At 51.0% G+C, this 16,592-nt stretch overlaps 1 protein-coding gene across 1 annotated transcript in view; it reads left to right on the top strand.

Annotated features, from left to right (window-relative positions):
• rnf123 (ring finger protein 123) overlaps positions 1 to 16,592 on the top strand; it is a gene marked incomplete at its 3' end in the record, with an annotated part of 162,270 nt that overhangs the window by 60,931 nt on the left and 84,747 nt on the right. Inside the window, exons 33-35 of the mRNA XM_080545540.1 lie at positions 625 to 813; positions 4,257 to 4,332; positions 5,589 to 5,673. Of these exons, the coding sequence (XP_080401666.1) occupies positions 625 to 813; positions 4,257 to 4,332; positions 5,589 to 5,673 (350 nt within the window). The remainder of the gene's footprint in view (positions 1 to 624; positions 814 to 4,256; positions 4,333 to 5,588; positions 5,674 to 16,592) is intronic.

Below are 16,592 nucleotides of genomic sequence, written 5' to 3'. Positions count from 1 at the left end.
AACTACTCATCACCAACAGACATTCCATAGATGTATGATTATGTTGTTATTATTATTATTATTAATTAATTAATTATTATTAATTAATAATACTAACAATAATATGAATTATTAGTAGTATTATTGATTATAACTTGTGTGTCTATGAAAATGTCTACCCAGAACTGGTGTGAGGTAGAGGAGCAGGAGGAGGAGGAGATACTGTCTGAGGTAGAGGAGTGGGAGGAGATACTGTCTGAGGAGGAGGAGGAGGAGGAGGAGGAGGAGGAGATACTGTCTGAGGTAGAGGAGTGGGAGGAGATACTGTCTGAGGAGGACGAGGAGGAGGAGGAGGAGATACTGTCTGAGGTAGAGGAGGAGGAGGAGGAGGAGGAGATACTGTCTGAGGTAGAGGAGGAGGAGGAGGAGATACTGTCTGAGGTAGAGGAGGAGGAGGAGGAGGAGATACTGTCTGAGGTAGAGGAGGAGGAGGAGGAGGAGGAGATACTGTCTGAGGTAGAGGAGGAGGAGGAGATACTGTGAAAATGTCTACCCAGATCTGGTGTGAGGTAGAGTTAGCCTCTTGGCTCTACTGAACTGTGTCTGCACACTTTTTAACCCAATCCCCCCCCCCCCCCCCCTCAGATCCAGCAGGCGGCGGAGCGTCCAGAGCGTAACTTCGTGGACACCAGGCAGCTGAAGGTTTGCGCCACGTGTTTCGACCTGTCGGTCAGTCTGCTGAGGGTCCTGGAGATGACCGTCACTCTCGTCCCCGAGATCTTCCTGGACTGGGCCCGCCCCTCCGCAGAGCTGCTGCTCAGACGATTGGCTCAGGTGAGGCTCGGAGAGGAAGGGATAGTTCTGTTGATGTGTCAGTCAAAATAACGTTGAGGTTGAGGTGATTTTTGAACTTGCCGGCGCCACTATGTAAACATTTCAAGGCAAATTAAACTATTTATTCATGATAAAGTAACTATCCTTGATCCCCAAAGACATTGTGGGGTGGCTGTGGCTCAGGAGGGAGAGCCGGCGTCTAACGATCGCAAGGTCGGCGGTTCGATCCCCGGCTCCTCCTGTCGAGGTGTCCAAATTGCTCCCAATGAGCGTGCGTGGTAGCTTGCCGTCATTGGTGTGTGAATAGGTGAATGAGAGGCCATTGTTAAGCGCTTTGGAATAAGGTGCTATATAATTGCAGTCCATTCCATTACATCGTTGTTAAAAGCGTCACGATGTTGCTCAGTGAATTCTTGCTTGTTTTTACATGAATAACCCTGTTAGGCAATCGTAAATGTGAAATGCGTTCAATACTTCCGACCAGAAACCATAGGGTTGCCAGATTGTTTGGTGAAATTAGCGCTTTTAGACTGTGGTTAGGGTGGAAAATCTTTATGTGTGTGGGGTGCTGAAATGGGGAAATTGGCGCACACCACACACAACACGATCAAGGCTGTTCAAATCCAAGATTTTGTTTCTTCATGTGTGGGGTCTGTCTCAGATAAGATTTCTGTTAAGATTTTGAAATTCCTTATGTGTGTACCCCGCTTTAGATGTCACTCAAATGCACAACATGATCAAGCGCACCTCAATACTTTGAAAGAGAAAACGACAGCTCAGAAACACTTTTTTTCTCTTTCATGAAGTGGAGTCATTGTTCAGATGGAGTGTGTCTAACTATCACCTTCACACAGGACATTTCAAGCCTCGTTGGCAGCTGAAGAAAGGGTTGATATAAAGGCGTTAATTGGGGTGGTTATCGAGAGAGGAAGGGAGAGGGGGGGTTAACAGAGTAAACAAACAACAACGCTGAGGACCCAGGTGTACAATAATCACTTCCTAAAACAGTAAAGAATTAAATATTCAGTTGAAACTAGAGTTGGGTGGTTTCCAATTTTAGAAACCGTTCAACTGAGATTTCGATTGACGGGTGTTTTGTCGGCGAGGGGGTGGGTGCTTGTGCTTGCCATATAACTTTTTTTTAACAGGGTATTTATTTGACAAATGACATTGTTTACAAACGGTTCTGTCATCGCTTTCATAGCATCATCAACCACACAGACATTAACGCGTCATCCGCACAGCGTCTATTTAAACGACTGCTGATGACGTATCGGTCGTGAAGGGTTGTCCCATTTCATAGGGGAAGATTTTCAACCACTACCCCTTGTGGCTCTGTTTGGAGGTCTTGGGTCTTGGCACTCCAAAACGAGCCCTGTATGTGTGTGTGTGTGTGCGCATGAGCGTGCGTGTGCATGAGCGTGCGTGCGTGTGTGTTTGCCTGTTTGTGTGTGTGCAGTGTGTGAGAGAGAGGGAATGATTGCAGTCCCTTGTTTACTTTGTTTGTTTGTTTGTGTGTGTGTGTCTGTGTGCGCATGTGCTTGTGTGTGTGTGTGTGTGTGTGGCATCTTGGCTGCGGTAGCTGCAGGACAGGTTACTAATTCACCTGCTGACAGAGTGCCTCCCTGAAGGATTGTGTGTGTGTGTGTGTGTGTGTGTGTGTGTTTGCCAGCGTTTCCTCTCCCCTGAGCGTAGAACACGCTGTGCTGCTGCATTAATAACGAGCTGATCCCAGCCTTGCTCCAGACCCCTCCTCTCTCCATCCTCCACCCTCCTCCTCTCTCCATCCTCCTCTCTCCATCCTCCACCCTCCTCCTCTCTCCATCCTCCACCCTCCTCCTCTCTCCCTCCTCCACCCTCCTCCTCTCTCCATCCTCCACCCTCCTCCTCTCTCCCTCCTCCACCCTCCTCCTCTCTCCCTCCTCCACCCTCCTCCTCTCTCCATCCTCCATCCTTCTCCTCTCTCCATCCTCCACCCTCCTCCTCTCTCCATCCTCCACCCTTCTCCTCTCTCCATCCTCCACCCTCCTCCTCTCTCCATCCTCCACCCTCCTCCTCTCTCCCTCCTCCACCCTCCTCCTCTCTCCATCCTCCACCCTCCTCCTCTCTCCATCCTCCATCCTCCTCCTCTCTCCATCCTCCACCCTCCTCCTCTCTCCCTCCTCCACCCTTCTCCTCTCTCCATCCTCCATCCTCCTCCTCTCTCCATCCTCCATCCTCCTCCTCTCTCCCTCCTCCACCCTCCTCCTCCCTCCATCCTCCATCCTTCTCCTCTCTCCATCCTCCTCCTCTCTCCATCCTCCACCCTCCTCCTCTCTCCATCCTCCACCCTCCTCCTCTCTCCATCCTCCACCCTCCTCCTCTCTCCCTCCTCCACCCTTCTCCTCTCTCCATCCTCCTCCCTCCTCCTCTCTCCCTCCTCCTCTCTCCCTCCTCCATCCTTCTCCCTCCATCCTCCTCCTCTCTCCATCCTCCATCCTCCTCCTCTCTCCCTCTTCCTCTCTCCCTCCTCCATCCTTCTCCCTCCATCCTCCTCCTCTCTCCATCCTCCACCCTCCTCCTCTCTCCATCCTCCACCCTCCTCCTCCCTCCCTCCTCCACCCTCCTCCTCTCTCCCTCCTCCACCCTTCTCCTCTCTCCATCCTCCACCCTCCTCCTCTCTCCATCCTCCACCCTCCTCCTCTCTCCCTCCTCCACCCTCCTCCTCCCTCCCTCCTCCATCCTTCTCCTCTCTCCCTCCTCCACCCTTCTCCTCTCTCCATCCTCCACCCTCCTCCTCTCTCCCTCCTCCACCCTCCTCCTCTCTCCATCCTTCTCCTCTCTCCATCCTCCATCCCCTCCTCTCTCCATCCTCCACCCTCCTCCTCTCTCCCTCCTCCACCCCCCTCCTCTCTCCATCCTCCTCCTCTCTCCCTCCTCCATCCTTCTCCTCTCTCCATCCTCCTCCTCTCTCCATCCTCCACCCTCCTCCTCTCTCCATCCTCCACCCTCCTCCTCTCTCCCTCCTCCACCCTTCTCCTCTCTCCATCCTCCACCCTCCTCCTCCCTCCCTCACCCCTCCGCCCAGCCCCCCCCCAATCTACCATCAACAAAGAGCAGGACTCATGTAGCTGGAATGTAGCAATGTTGTCATTTTTAAAAGCCTCATAACTGCTCCATGCAACTCAAATCATTATTATTTTTAACATCAGTTATGAAGTCTGTTCTTTGTCTGGTGACTAAGTGACTAACTATTTTTCCCTTCTTTTCTCTCTCTCCCTCTGTCCCTTTCCCTCGCTCTCCCTCCCTCCCTCCCTCCCCCCTACCTACCTCCACCTCCCTCCTTCCCTCCACCTCCCTCCCCTCCCTCTCTCCATCCTTTTCCCCCTCCCTACCTACTACCTACCTTCCCCCCTCTCCTTCCCTCTCCCCCTTCCCCTCCTCACCTCCCTTCCTCCCTCCAGCTTCTGAACCAGGTGTTGAACAGAGTGACCGCAGAGAGGAACCTGTTCGACCGTGTGGTCAACCTTCGTCTCCCAGGTAACGATCATGACCTTTCACCTTTCACCTTTATCCCCATCTATGGTCACATGATCATAACACGCAGGGCACTTTATGATCCGTTTCCCTTGACGACGCCTAGTCCAAGCCCTAGACCAAGCCTTGTCCCGGGCTAAAATGCTGCTTCATTGAAAAGTCTCTAACTCACCAGCTGCCAAAGAGTTCTGGAACACTCCCCACCTAGAGTGCCAAGTGTTTCATGTGGTGTTTACCTAGCAACAAAACAACTTTGATTGGCTCCAAAGTGAAGCATCATAATTTATGCCGCTCCGGAATGTTGACCATTTTGTAGACTTTATTCACCCGTGGCACTGAATGAGTTAATGAAAATGGAGTTTACGTAACTTCAAGTCAGGACACTTTAAGGTGACCGACAGCTGATTCACACGTACGCACAACGTCATCCCAGGTCTCAGGGACTCGAGGCTCAGAAACAGCCACGTTAGGCCACATCCACCACGGTCAAACAGTGTGACGCCACCGGCTATGAGGCTATGATCAGTGAAAATATAATATAATCCAGCCACCGAATTAGCACACACACATGCATGCAACCTGTGGATTAACACACACACAAACAAAAACACACACACACACACACACACAAACAAAAACACACACACACACACACACAGCCCGTGGATTACAACATCATAAAAATAATGTCATCCTGCGTTTCTGTCTGTGTGTGTGTGTGTGTGTGTGTGTGTGTGTGTGTGTGTGTGCGTGTGCGAGGCTGGGTGACAGGCTGAGCAACTGGAGATTACAGGACGTCATTAAAAGAACTCCCAGGGAAACTTTGCACTTTTCTGGTGAAATGAAGTCAATTAATCAAAGGAACAGAAGGCAGAGTAGTGTAACCACACCTCATCTGATGAGGTCACGAAGAGATTTATGTTCCCTGCTCTGTGTTACGGTGTCTCTCTACCCTGCCCTGTGTTACACTCTCTCTCTCCCCCCCCATGTTCCAATGTCTCCCCCCCCCTCCGTGTTATGGTGTGTCTCTTCCCCCCTGTGTTACGGTGTGTATGTTCCCCCCTGTGTTACGGTGTGTCTCTTCCCCCCTGTGTTACGGTGTGTCTCTTCCCCCCTGTGTTACGGTGTGTATGTTCCCCCCTGTGTTACGGTGTGTATGTTCCCCCCTGTGTTACGGTGTGTCTCTTCCCCCCTGTGTTACGGTGTGTCTCTTCCCCCTGCCCTACTGACCGAGCCTCTGTTGCGCCCTCCGGTGGCAGGTCTGGAGAGTGTGGACCATTACCCCATCCTCGTCGCGGTGACGGGCATCCTGGTCCGCATCCTGGTGGACTGTGAGAGACAAGGGTGAGTGACGTACCGCCTGTACTGGCCAGGGGGCGCTAAGGAGAGAGAGAAAGAGAGACGAGAGAGTGTGTGTTTGAGAGAGAGAGAGAGTACGAGAGAGAGAGAGGGGTAAACTCCCGTATCTGTGAGGTGAAATACCACAGTGTGACATCACAGTGTGACATCACAGCAGCAGCCTGAGCTGTTGGCGCAGGAGAAGGTAGAACCAGGAACACAAACACAACGGGACCCACAACACGTAGCGAGCTGTCTACCTCAGCGCCTGTCTGCACACAACACGTAGCGAGCTGTCTACCTCAGCGCCTGTCTGCACACAACACGTAGAGAGCTGTCTACCTCAGCGCCTGTCTGCACACAACACGGTACATCGTCAATAATCTACCGTTTTAAATGCTTTGGCTGTTTTCCACGCCAAAGGCTGTTTTCCAATGCCAATGAAGCCCATTGAAGTCTGTGTGTGTGTGTGTGTGTGTGTGTGTGTGTGTGTGTTCCAGGGGTTAGACAGGCAAGTTGTTGCCTTTGTGAGGGATGTGGGTATGAAGTGTTCACCTTGATGGGGTTTTTTCTTCGGACGGAAAATAGTTTGCTCTCTCCCCCCCTCTCTCTTTCCCTCTCTCTCTCCCTCCCTCTCTCTTTCCCCCCTCTCTCTTTCCCTCTCTCTTTCCCTCTCTCTCTCCCTCACCTACACTGCCCCCCCCTCTCCCTCCCTCCCTCCCTCTATCTCTCTCTCCCCCCCTCTCTTTCCCTCTCTCTTTCCCTCTCTCTCTCCCTCACCTACACTGCCCCCTCTCCCTCCCTCCCTCCATCTCTCTCTCCCCTGCACACTCTCCCTCCCTCCCTCCCTTGTCCTCCTCTTCGCATTTCAATGAGAGCAAACAGATGACGTAACATTGTTCAGTGTGAATCAGGTGAATAATGGATCTGTCTCCAAGGCTAAAAAGAGAGACACATTAGTGTGCGTGTATTTATGTGCGAGTGTGTATGTGTGTGTGTGAGCGTCCGTGTCGCCTCTGTAGTGAAGTCTGTTATGATAAGAGATGAGGTCGGAGGTCGGAGGTCAGTGGTCGCATGCTGACAGAAGCACTTCACACTAGAGCCACCGCTCTGTCGCCTGACAACCACAAGAAGATGTTTGCGCATCTGTCTCCTGTGTACACACACACACACACACACACACACACACACACACACACACACACAGACAGTCAAACACGCGCCCACAGGCACACACATACACACGTCCACTCTTGTATGTGTGTGGTACTGTAAAATCTTTGTGTGTGTGTGTGTGTGTTACTGTAAAAGCTTTGTTTGTGTGTTACTGTAAAAGCTTTGTGTGTGTGTGTGTGTGTGTATGTGTGTGTGTGTGTGTTACTGTAAAAGCTGTGTGTGTGTGTGTGTGTGTGTGTTACTGTAAAAGCTTTGTGTGTGTGTGTGTGTGTGTGTGTTACTGTAAAAGCTTTGTGTGTGTGTGTGTGTGTGTGTGTGTTACTGTAAAAGCTTTGTGTGTGTGTGTGTGTGTGTGCGTGTGTTACTGTAAAAGCTTTGTGTGTGTGTTACTGTAAAAGCTTTGTGCCGCTGTGAAAGCTCTCCACTCAGACGTGGTGTGAACGTCTTCCTCCTGGCCTTCAGCCGCAGCAGACATCAGTTAGAACAGAGTTATCACCGTCACACTGCTTTAGCAACAACAGAAGAGAGAAGATTCTCTCCGGCGGACAGTAATCTCACTTATGGGTCCACTTGCCTGGTAAGCAAAAGGGCCTTCTGGTCTAAACGCTGTCTGGGAGGAACAAAGCCAATACAGGAAGTTTGTTGAAAGCCCCCCTCTTCATTCCACATGACATGACATGCTGCCGAAAAGCAATTTCGAGCAGTTTTGTGTTTGAGGTAATCTGTCTCCGGCGGTTAAACGGTGTGAAATTCACATGAGTGGTTCCTTTCGATCGCTTGATGCGAGACATTTAAAACCTTGAAGTCGTAGTTCATAATCATCATAGTTCATCGTCATCATGTGACTAAACCCTGCGTCACTCACCGTGATAATTCGACAATTATGTCTCTAGTCGTACATCTACAGATATGTTACATACAGTGGGGGTGCCACGATTTTGGCACCCCTCGTCAAAATGCCTTTTAAGTGAAAAGAAGCAAACCTAACCTCTAAATGGTACAAAGTTAAACATGACACATATTATCATCACATTTTAAGGCTAGATCGTTTTTATTTTATTTTTTATTTTTTGACTTTTTACAGTTTCAAAATAATAAAACAAGGAAAAAGGCCTTGTGCAGATGTGTGCACCCCACTGTATCTCAAGACCTACTTCCCTTGTTCTGTACACATGTGACAGCAGCTGGTGCTTTAGGGAATAACTAGTCCAATGTCATTATTCAGTTTTTTCCAGATTATGATTGTAGAGTGCAGATTGTAAGCTTTCAAATGATGTAATTGAAGAAGATATGCTTATTTGAATGTTGGTACACCTCAAACCAAATAGCGGAGCAACGACCTCTGAATCAAAACACACGCAATAGAGCTACTAGCAGGCTAGCGCTAAAAACAACTTCGCTACGAACATATAACTGCCTGTTAAGCACATCACAGCATGCTAATAAAACATAACTACACATAATTAGATGATCAAACGGTCCTTGCTTTTGAATACGTCCTCAAACAAAGGTTTGTTTACAAGCCATGTATCACTTACCCAGTAGCCTATGGCAGACGATAGAGTGAATCCAATTCACAAATGACAAGTATTTAATGATCCTAAAACTGTTGTTTGTTATATCGAAGGTGTGCACTTCAACACTTTCCTAATATGCAAAAAAACGGAAAACACATAAAATAAAAGTAATAATAGTAAAGGAAATAAAAAATGTAGCTCGTTTTGCTCATTTGCTCTTTGTAACGCGTACTCATTCCATTCTGTGTATTACAAATGAACCTGTCCTGCAGTTTCTACCTCTGCCAGCCTCCCCAGGTTCACAGGGTTAATACGATGAAGCACTGGTGTAGAACAGTGAGTTTCCCTTAATGGCAGAAATGGTGCGTATAGAGTCTGGTGTCAGCAGTATGGTTCAACGGAGGACAATGGAATCCGATAGGCACTGGTAGAAGGATTGAGGAGAGGAGGGAAGAGAACAGGAGTGGAGAGGACAGGAGTGGAGAGGACAGGGTAGGAGAGTGGAGGACAGGAGAGGACGAGACAGGAGAGAGAGGACAGGGGAGGAGAGGAGAGGACAGGCGAGGACAGGAGAGAGGACAGGCGAGGAGAGGGCAGGAGAGGAGAGAGCAGGAGAGGAGAGGAGAGGAGAGGACAGGACAGAAGAGGAGAGGAGAGGACAGGAGAGAGGACAGGAGAGGACAGGACAGAAGAGGAGAGGAGAGGACAGGAGAGGACAGGCGAGGAGAGGAGAGGACAGGAGAGGAGAGGAGAGGACAGGAGAGGACAGGAGAGGAGAGGACAGGAGAGGAGAGGGTAGGACAGGACAGGAGAGGACAGGACAGGAGAGGAGAGGAGAGGAGAGGAGAGGACAGGAGAGGAGAGGAGAGGAGAGGAGAGGAGAGGCGAGTGAGGCTTTAATAATGCTTTCTGGTGCCGTTCTCCCCCCAACCAGGAGTTGACGAGGGTCAAATGAGCCCCTGGAGCACCAAACAGCAGAGGATTACATCAAGCAGTGCCCTCTCTCTCTAAGGATTGCTCACCCCATCACCCCAAAACGGTGGCCTTCCTTTTCTCCGGGTCCCCAAAGCCTCCACATTATAACATAATCCCTGCACCGCAGCTCCCCTCTCACCACTCTCTCTTATCTCCCTCAGTGGATGGTGCGTATATAGTCTGGTGTCAGCAGTATGGTTCAACGGAGGACAATGGAATCTGATAGGCACTGGTAGAAGGATTGAGGAGAGGAGGGAAGAGAACAGGAGTGGAGAGGACAGGAGTGGAGAGGACAGGACAGGGTAGGAGAGTGGAGGACAGGAGAGGAGAGGAGAGGAGAGAACAGAGGAGAGGAGAGGACAGGGGTGGAGAGGAGAGGAGAGAAGAGTGGAGAGGAGAGGACAGGGGTGGAGAGTACAGGGTTGGAGAGTGGAGGACAGGGTAGGAGAGGACAGGAGAGGACGAGACAGGTGAGGACAGGCGAGGAGAGGGCAGGAGAGGAGAGGGCAGGAGAGGAGAGGACAGGAGAGGAGAGGAGAGGACAGGAGAGGAGAGGAGAGGACAGGAGAGGAGAGGACAGGAGAGGACAGGAGAGGAGAGGAGAGGAGAGGAGAGGAGAGGAGAGGAGAGGAGAGGACAGGAGAGGAGAGGAGAGGAGAGGAGAGGAGAGGAGAGGAGAGGAGAGGACAGGAGAGGAGAGGACAGGAGAGGACAGGCGATGAGAGGAGAGGAGAGGAGAGGACAGGACAGGACAGGAGAGAGGACAGGAGAGGACAGGAGAGGACAGGAGAGAAGAGGAGAGGAGAGGAGAGTGAGGCTTTAATAATGCTTTCTGGTGCCGTTCTCCCCCCAACCAGGGGTTGACGAGGGTCAAATGAGCCCCTGGAGCACCAAACAGCAGAGGATTACATCAAGCAGTGCCCTCTCTCTCTAAGGATGCTCACCCCATCACCCCAAAACGGTGGCCTTCCTTTTCTCCGGGTCCCCAAAGCCTCCACATTATAACATAATCCCTGCACCGCAGCTCCCCTCTCACCACTCTCTCTTATCTCCCTCAGTGGATGGTGCGTATAGAGTCTGGTGTCAGCAGTATGGTTCAACGGAGGACAATGGAATCTGATAGGCACTGGTAGAAGAATTGAGGAGAGGAGAGAAGAGAACAGGAGAGGAGAGAAGAGGACAGGGGAGGAGAGGACAGGCGAGGACAGGAGAGAGGACAGGCGAGGAGAGGGCAGGAGAGGAGAGGAGAGGACAGGAGAGGAGAGGGCAGGAGACGGAGAGGGCAGGAGACGGAGAGGGCAGGAGAGGAGAGGGCAGGAGAGGAGAGGGCAGGAGAGGAGAGGGCAGGAGACGGAGAGGGCAGGAGACGGAGAGGGCAGGAGAGGAGAGGAGAGGAGAGGGCAGGAGAGGAGAGGGCAGGAGAGGAGAGGGCAGGAGAGGAGAGGGCAGGAGAGGAGAGGACAGGACAGGAGAGGAGAGGAGAGGAGAGGAGAGGGCAGGAGAGGAGAGGGCAGGAGAGGAGAGGAGAAGACAGGGTAGGAGAGGACAGGAAAGGAGAGGAGAGGAGAGGAGAGGACAGGAGAGGACAGGAGAGGACAGGCGATGAGAGGAGAGGAGAGGAGAGGACAGGAGAGGACAGGAGAGAGGACAGGAGAGGAGAGGAGAGGACAGGAGAGAGGAGAGGACAGGAGAGGAGAGGAGAGGAGAGTGAGGCTTTAATAATGCTTTCTGGTGCCGTTCTCCCCCCAACCAGGGGTTGACGAGGGTCAAATGAGCCCCTGGAGCACCAAACAGCAGAGGATTACATCAAGCAGTGCCCTCTCTCTCTAAGGATGGCTCACCCCATCACCCCAAAACGGTGGCCTTCCTTTTCTCCGGGTCCCCAAAGCCTCCACATTATAACATAATCCCTGCACCGCAGCTCCCCTCTCACCACTCTCTCTTATCTCCCTCAGCTCACTCCTTCTCCTCTCCTTCTCCTCTTCTTCTCCTTCTCCTCTCCTCTATCCGCTCCCCCGACCCCCGATAACACCATTCCTTTTCATCTCTGCCTTTCGGTCCCAGAAGCAACAAGCTTTTTCAATTTCCCAGTGTTCTTATCACAGAGCGGCGCTGTAATCCGGCCGGGCCGAGGCCCTCTGATCCGCTCTGAGGCGAGGGGGGCATAAATAAGTTAGGTTCATAAATAAGGTATTTATCTGTTGTGTGAATGGAACAGCGGTCTCGCTCCCCTCTATGCTTCTGCCCAAAGATCGGAATCAGAATTGCTTTTATTACAATATATATATATATCCAATGTACAGGTACACAAGGGTCAAATTCTTCGGCTTAGGTTTTTCAATATTGGTAATAATAAAGTAGAATAAGGTGAGAAAGTCATAAAGTAGAATAAAAATAGTAGTCGTACTACAGTAGAAACAGTAGTGCAAAATGCTGTCCGGGTTACAATATGATGAAATGCAATATGCAATGTAATACAGATATGATACAGTACAGGTAGTCAAGTAGTGTTCAAGTAATCAGGCAGTGTGCAGGTGGTTATAATATATATTATTTTTGTAGTGAGGATGGTTTGGGGGAGGACAGGAGAGGACAGTCTTTTGTTTTCTTCCAGTGTCTTTCCCCAGGAGCCTGATTGCTTGTATGAGGGAAATAGCTGGTTGACATCCTCTGGGTTTTAGCCCCGAGGCTATGACACCGTTTCCCCGACGGCAGTAGCTCGTACAGTTTCTGATTGGGGTGAGCTGGGGTCCGTGATAATCCTGAGGGCCTTTCTGACACACACACAGGGTCACTGTAGGTGTCCTGGAAGGAGGGAAGCTCACAGCCGTTGATCTTCTCTGCTGTCTGCACTACCCTTTGCAGCGCTTGGCGGTTTTGGGCAGTGCAGTTCACTGTACAAGGCAGTGATGCAACCTGTCAGGATGTTCTCGGTAGTGCCTCTGAAGAAGGCCCCTAGTATCTGAGGCCCTAAGCCGAACTTCTTTAGCTGTCTGAGATGGAGGAGGCGACGTCGTGCTATTTTCACCACCTGGTTGGTGTGTTCATCCCAGATGAGGTCGTTGGTGATGCAAACCCCCAGAAACTTGATGCTGTTTACTCTCTCCACAGCAGACCCGTAGATTGGGAGATAGATGGGGTTATCTGTCTTCCCCCCCCCCCCCTGGGGAAGACAGATAACTGAACAGAAAACATAGGAGGACGTAACAGTATGTAAACCATGAAGGCCACGTTTATGATGTCTTTTATACAGCCATATCGACTGACTTGGGCTTCAGGCCCTAACTGGGTGATAGGCCAGACCTTTACTATGCCATAAAAATGGGTCTGCGTTTGCTTGGTGCCTAATGGATCAAAACTTTTGTCTAAAAAGCAAAAAATATGTAGGCTATCCAGTCAGTAGGCCTACAGTTATGTATTTAAAAAAAAATCGGTATCGGTTGATCTTGAGGGAAAAAATCGGTGATCGGTATCGGCCCCAAAAATCCAGATCGGCGCATCCCTAGTAGTTAGTTTGCATTGTCCTCTAGCTTTGTCTGGTACAGGTTGCAGTGCAGAGGGACAGCTCTGTTAGGTAGTTGGTTAGTTAGTTAGGTAGTTAGTTAGCATTGTCCTCTAGCTTTGTCTGGTACAGTTGGCAGAGCAGAGGGACAGGAGAGGACAGGAGAGGAGAGGAGAGGGCAGGACAGGAGAGGACAGGAGGTAGTAGTTAGGTAGTTAGTTTGCATTGTCCTCTAGCCTTGTCTGGTACAGGTTGCAGAGCAGAGGGACAGCTGTGTTAGTTAGTTAGTTAGTTAGTTAGTTAGGTAGTTAGTTAGCAATGCCCCCCTAGCCTTGTGTGGTACAGGTGGCAAAACAGAGGAAGCTTTGTCATCCACTCCTGGTCTATTTCCAGAGTGTGAGCGAGAGAGAGAGATTTGAGAGGTGGCTGGTGGCTCTAGTAATGATTTCCGGTGCCGTTCTCCAATTAGTACGTGAGTAATAAGCAGGATTTGGCACCTTGTCTCTTCCCTCATGTCCTACGGAGATGTCCCACGGGAGAGAGAGGTGGTTAGTTATTGTCATGCCTTTAAATAACTCTTTTCCTCCCTGGTTCACAGGGTTAATATGATGAACCACTGGTGTAGAACAGTGAGTTTCCCGTAATGGCAGAAATGGGGCTTATAGAGTCTGGTGTCAGCAGTATGGTTCAACGGAGGACAATGGAATCCGATAGGCACTGGTAGAAGGATTGAGGAGAGAAGAGAACGAGAGAGAACAGGCAAGGAGAGGGGAGGTGAAGACAGGACAGGGGAGGAGAGGAGAGGAGAGGTCAGGAGAGGAGAGGAGAGGACAGGTGAGGACAGGAGAGGACAGGAGAGGAGAGGGCAGGTGAAGACAGGACAGGGGAGGAGAGGGGAAGAGAGGAGAGGAGAGGTCAGGAGAGGAGAGGAGAGGACAGGTGAGGACAGGAGAGGACAGGAGAGGAGAGGACAGGCGAGGAGAGGGCAGGTGAAGACAGGACAGGGGAGGAGAGGGGAAGAGAGGAGAGGAGAGGTCAGGAGAGGAGAGGAGAGGACAGGAGAGGACAGGAGAGGACAGGAGAGGAGAGGACGGGAGAGGGGAGGAGAGGAGAGGAGAGGAGAGGAGAGTAGAGGAGAGGACGGGCGAGGAGAGGAGAGGGCGGGAGAGGACAGGACAGGACAGGACAGGACAGGAGAGGACGGGCGAGGAGAGGAGAGGAGAGGAGACGAGAGGAGAGGAGAGGAGAGGAGAGGAGAGTAGAGGAGAGGACGGGCGAGGAGAGGACGGGAGAGGAGAGGACAGGGCGGGAGAGGAGAGGACAGGGCAGGAGAGGACGGGCGAGGACGGGAGATGGGAGGAGAGGACAGGGCAGTAGAGGAGAGGACAGGTGATGACAGGACAGGAGAGGAAAGGAGAAGAGAGTAGAGGAGAGGACAAGACAGGAAAAGATAGGAGAGGAGAGGGCAGGGCAGGAGAGGAGAGGGCAGGGTAGGAGAGGAGAGTGAGGCTGGTGGCTTTAATAATGATTTCTGGCGCCGTTCTCCAATTAGTAATGAGCTGGATTTGGCACCTGTCAAAGGGAGAGAGAGGTGGTCAGTTATTGTGCCTTTAAATGTGACTCCCTTTTTCCGATCCAGACTTGATATTTCGGCCCGCGTTTCATCCGCTGTATTAGAGCCTCTCTTATGGATGTCGTTTATGGATTCATGTCATTATGAAGATGTTGTTGCCTTCCCTGTGCTTTCAGGATGGCTGTTTACCATTGGTAGTCGATTGCCACCCATGTGTAGACATATTGCATGCTGTTTCCAGTACCCATGCAAGGAGTGGACGTGGAGTACTTTCTGGTACCATTCCTCATACCGCTCATCACACTGAGCCCGTCCTCCGATTTCTACCTCCAACAGCCTCCCCCTAGTGTGCGGAACTGTGGAAAGTGGGAGATGGATGTCAGCAGTAAGCTCCAGTAAGTCACCATGGTGACATCTGACTGAGGTTTTAAAGCCCGATTGTAAGTCTTCTTCGCTGGTATGTGAGGCGTATACCCACAATGCACTGTGGCCTACTTTCCTTTCTCCCTTTTAATGCCTTTTCTTTTTACTTCTTCACCTGTTACGTAACCATCCTGAGAGAGAGAGAGAGAGAGAGAGAGAGAGAGAGAGAGAGAGACAGGCAGAGAGGCCGAGGGCGAAAGAGAAAGGTAGAGAGAGAGAGAGAGAGCGCAACTGCTGTGATTTGATTCATTCAATTGTGTATTGATTCCATTTCAAGTTTCATAAAAAAAAAGAAATAAAAAAACCCTATAAAAGCATGTTTTATTTAACATTTTCGAAGCGTAGCAAATGTCCTGCTAGAGTGCGGCGCGTCGTTGTGACTCGTAGGGCGCCGAGTCAGCAGGTTTGATTGGCTCCTGAGTGAATGAGGACACCAGGGCTCCAGACTGCTAGGTGGTCGATCATCACTTCTTGTCGCCCGGGTCTTTAAACACGAGGGCCACGTCTCAAACATCTACGGCGGCAATCTCCACTGGCCTCCTCTCAGTCATTTGAGGGGGGGATGATGGAGGTGGAGGCCAATCTGTGGGCTTATCGACCGCATCACGGCTGCATGTCTGCTGTGTTTTAATCAATGCGGGGTTGGGGAGGAGGGGAGGGGGAAGGGAGAGGAAGGGGGAGGGGAGGGGAGGGGAAGGGAGAGGTGAGGAAGGGAGAGGAGAGGAGAGGAAGGGAGGGGAGAGGTGAGGAGAGGAGAGGAGAGGAAGAGAGGAGAGGAAGGGAGGGGTGAGGAAGGGAGAGGAGAGGAAGGGAGGGGTGAGGAAGGGAGAGGAGACGAAGGGAGAGGAGAGGAAGGGAGAGGAGAGGAGAGGAAGGGAGGGGAGAGGTGAGGAAGGGAGGAGAGGAGAGGAGAGGAGAGGAAAGGAAAGGAAAGGAGAGGAGGGTAGAGGAGAGGAAACTACTCTAGACTGTTGACACAGGGAGAGGGAGAGGGAGGGGGGAGAAGCCAATCTTTAAGCCTCTCTTGTTATGCTGTATGTGGTCGTCATGACAACCAGGGAGGCTTTGGATCAACGGAAGCGTGCGGGTTCGGTCAGAGATCAGGAGTGTCTCATGCGAACCATCTTCCATCTGTGTCTGGATAGATTTTAGAATCATATTAGAACTGAATATCATTCATCAAGTTTTATGAGGTCGCTGGTCCAAAGTCTCGCTGCCACATTTCTGGCGGGTTTTTACTTCCTTACTGTCAGAATTGACGAGATGTCGCTCGGCTCCGGTGCTGTCGCCGTGCCAACCTGGGACGAGCTTGTGTAGAAGGGAGGGAGGGAGAGAGAAGGGGGGGGGGGGGAGAGAGAAAGAGAACATCCGAATAGATTTTCATTAAAAACTTAGTTTCCTTATTAGCCTGGGGCCATTCAGGCAGGCAGTCAGCGGAGTGATGAATATATCATTATGATAATATATATGATTCATCTGAACATAAATGAGGGATATTTATCCTGCCGGTGTCCTGTTTCCTGTTCCAAAGCCCACCAGGTCTGTTCAGATCAAGGGAGGCCAGCGGAGGTAGGAATCATTGTAAGGCACCGAATGAACTGAGGAACGGTGTCAATAACATAACGGTATGTAACACGCAGTGGTGTCTGATACCATTCCTCATCCCGTTCTGTGCCTTACAATGAGCCCGTCCTCCAATTCCTTCCTCCACCGAACACCCTGGCGTGGACTAATGACGCTTGTCACTTCCTGTTGAAGG

This window comes from Nansenia antarctica, assembly GCF_963989245.1.
Source record: "Nansenia antarctica genome assembly, chromosome: 15".
Taxonomy (NCBI): Eukaryota; Metazoa; Chordata; class Actinopteri; order Argentiniformes; family Microstomatidae; genus Nansenia; species Nansenia antarctica.
Note: the sequence above shows the minus strand (reverse complement) of the source record. Positions and strands in the feature narration are given on the sequence as shown.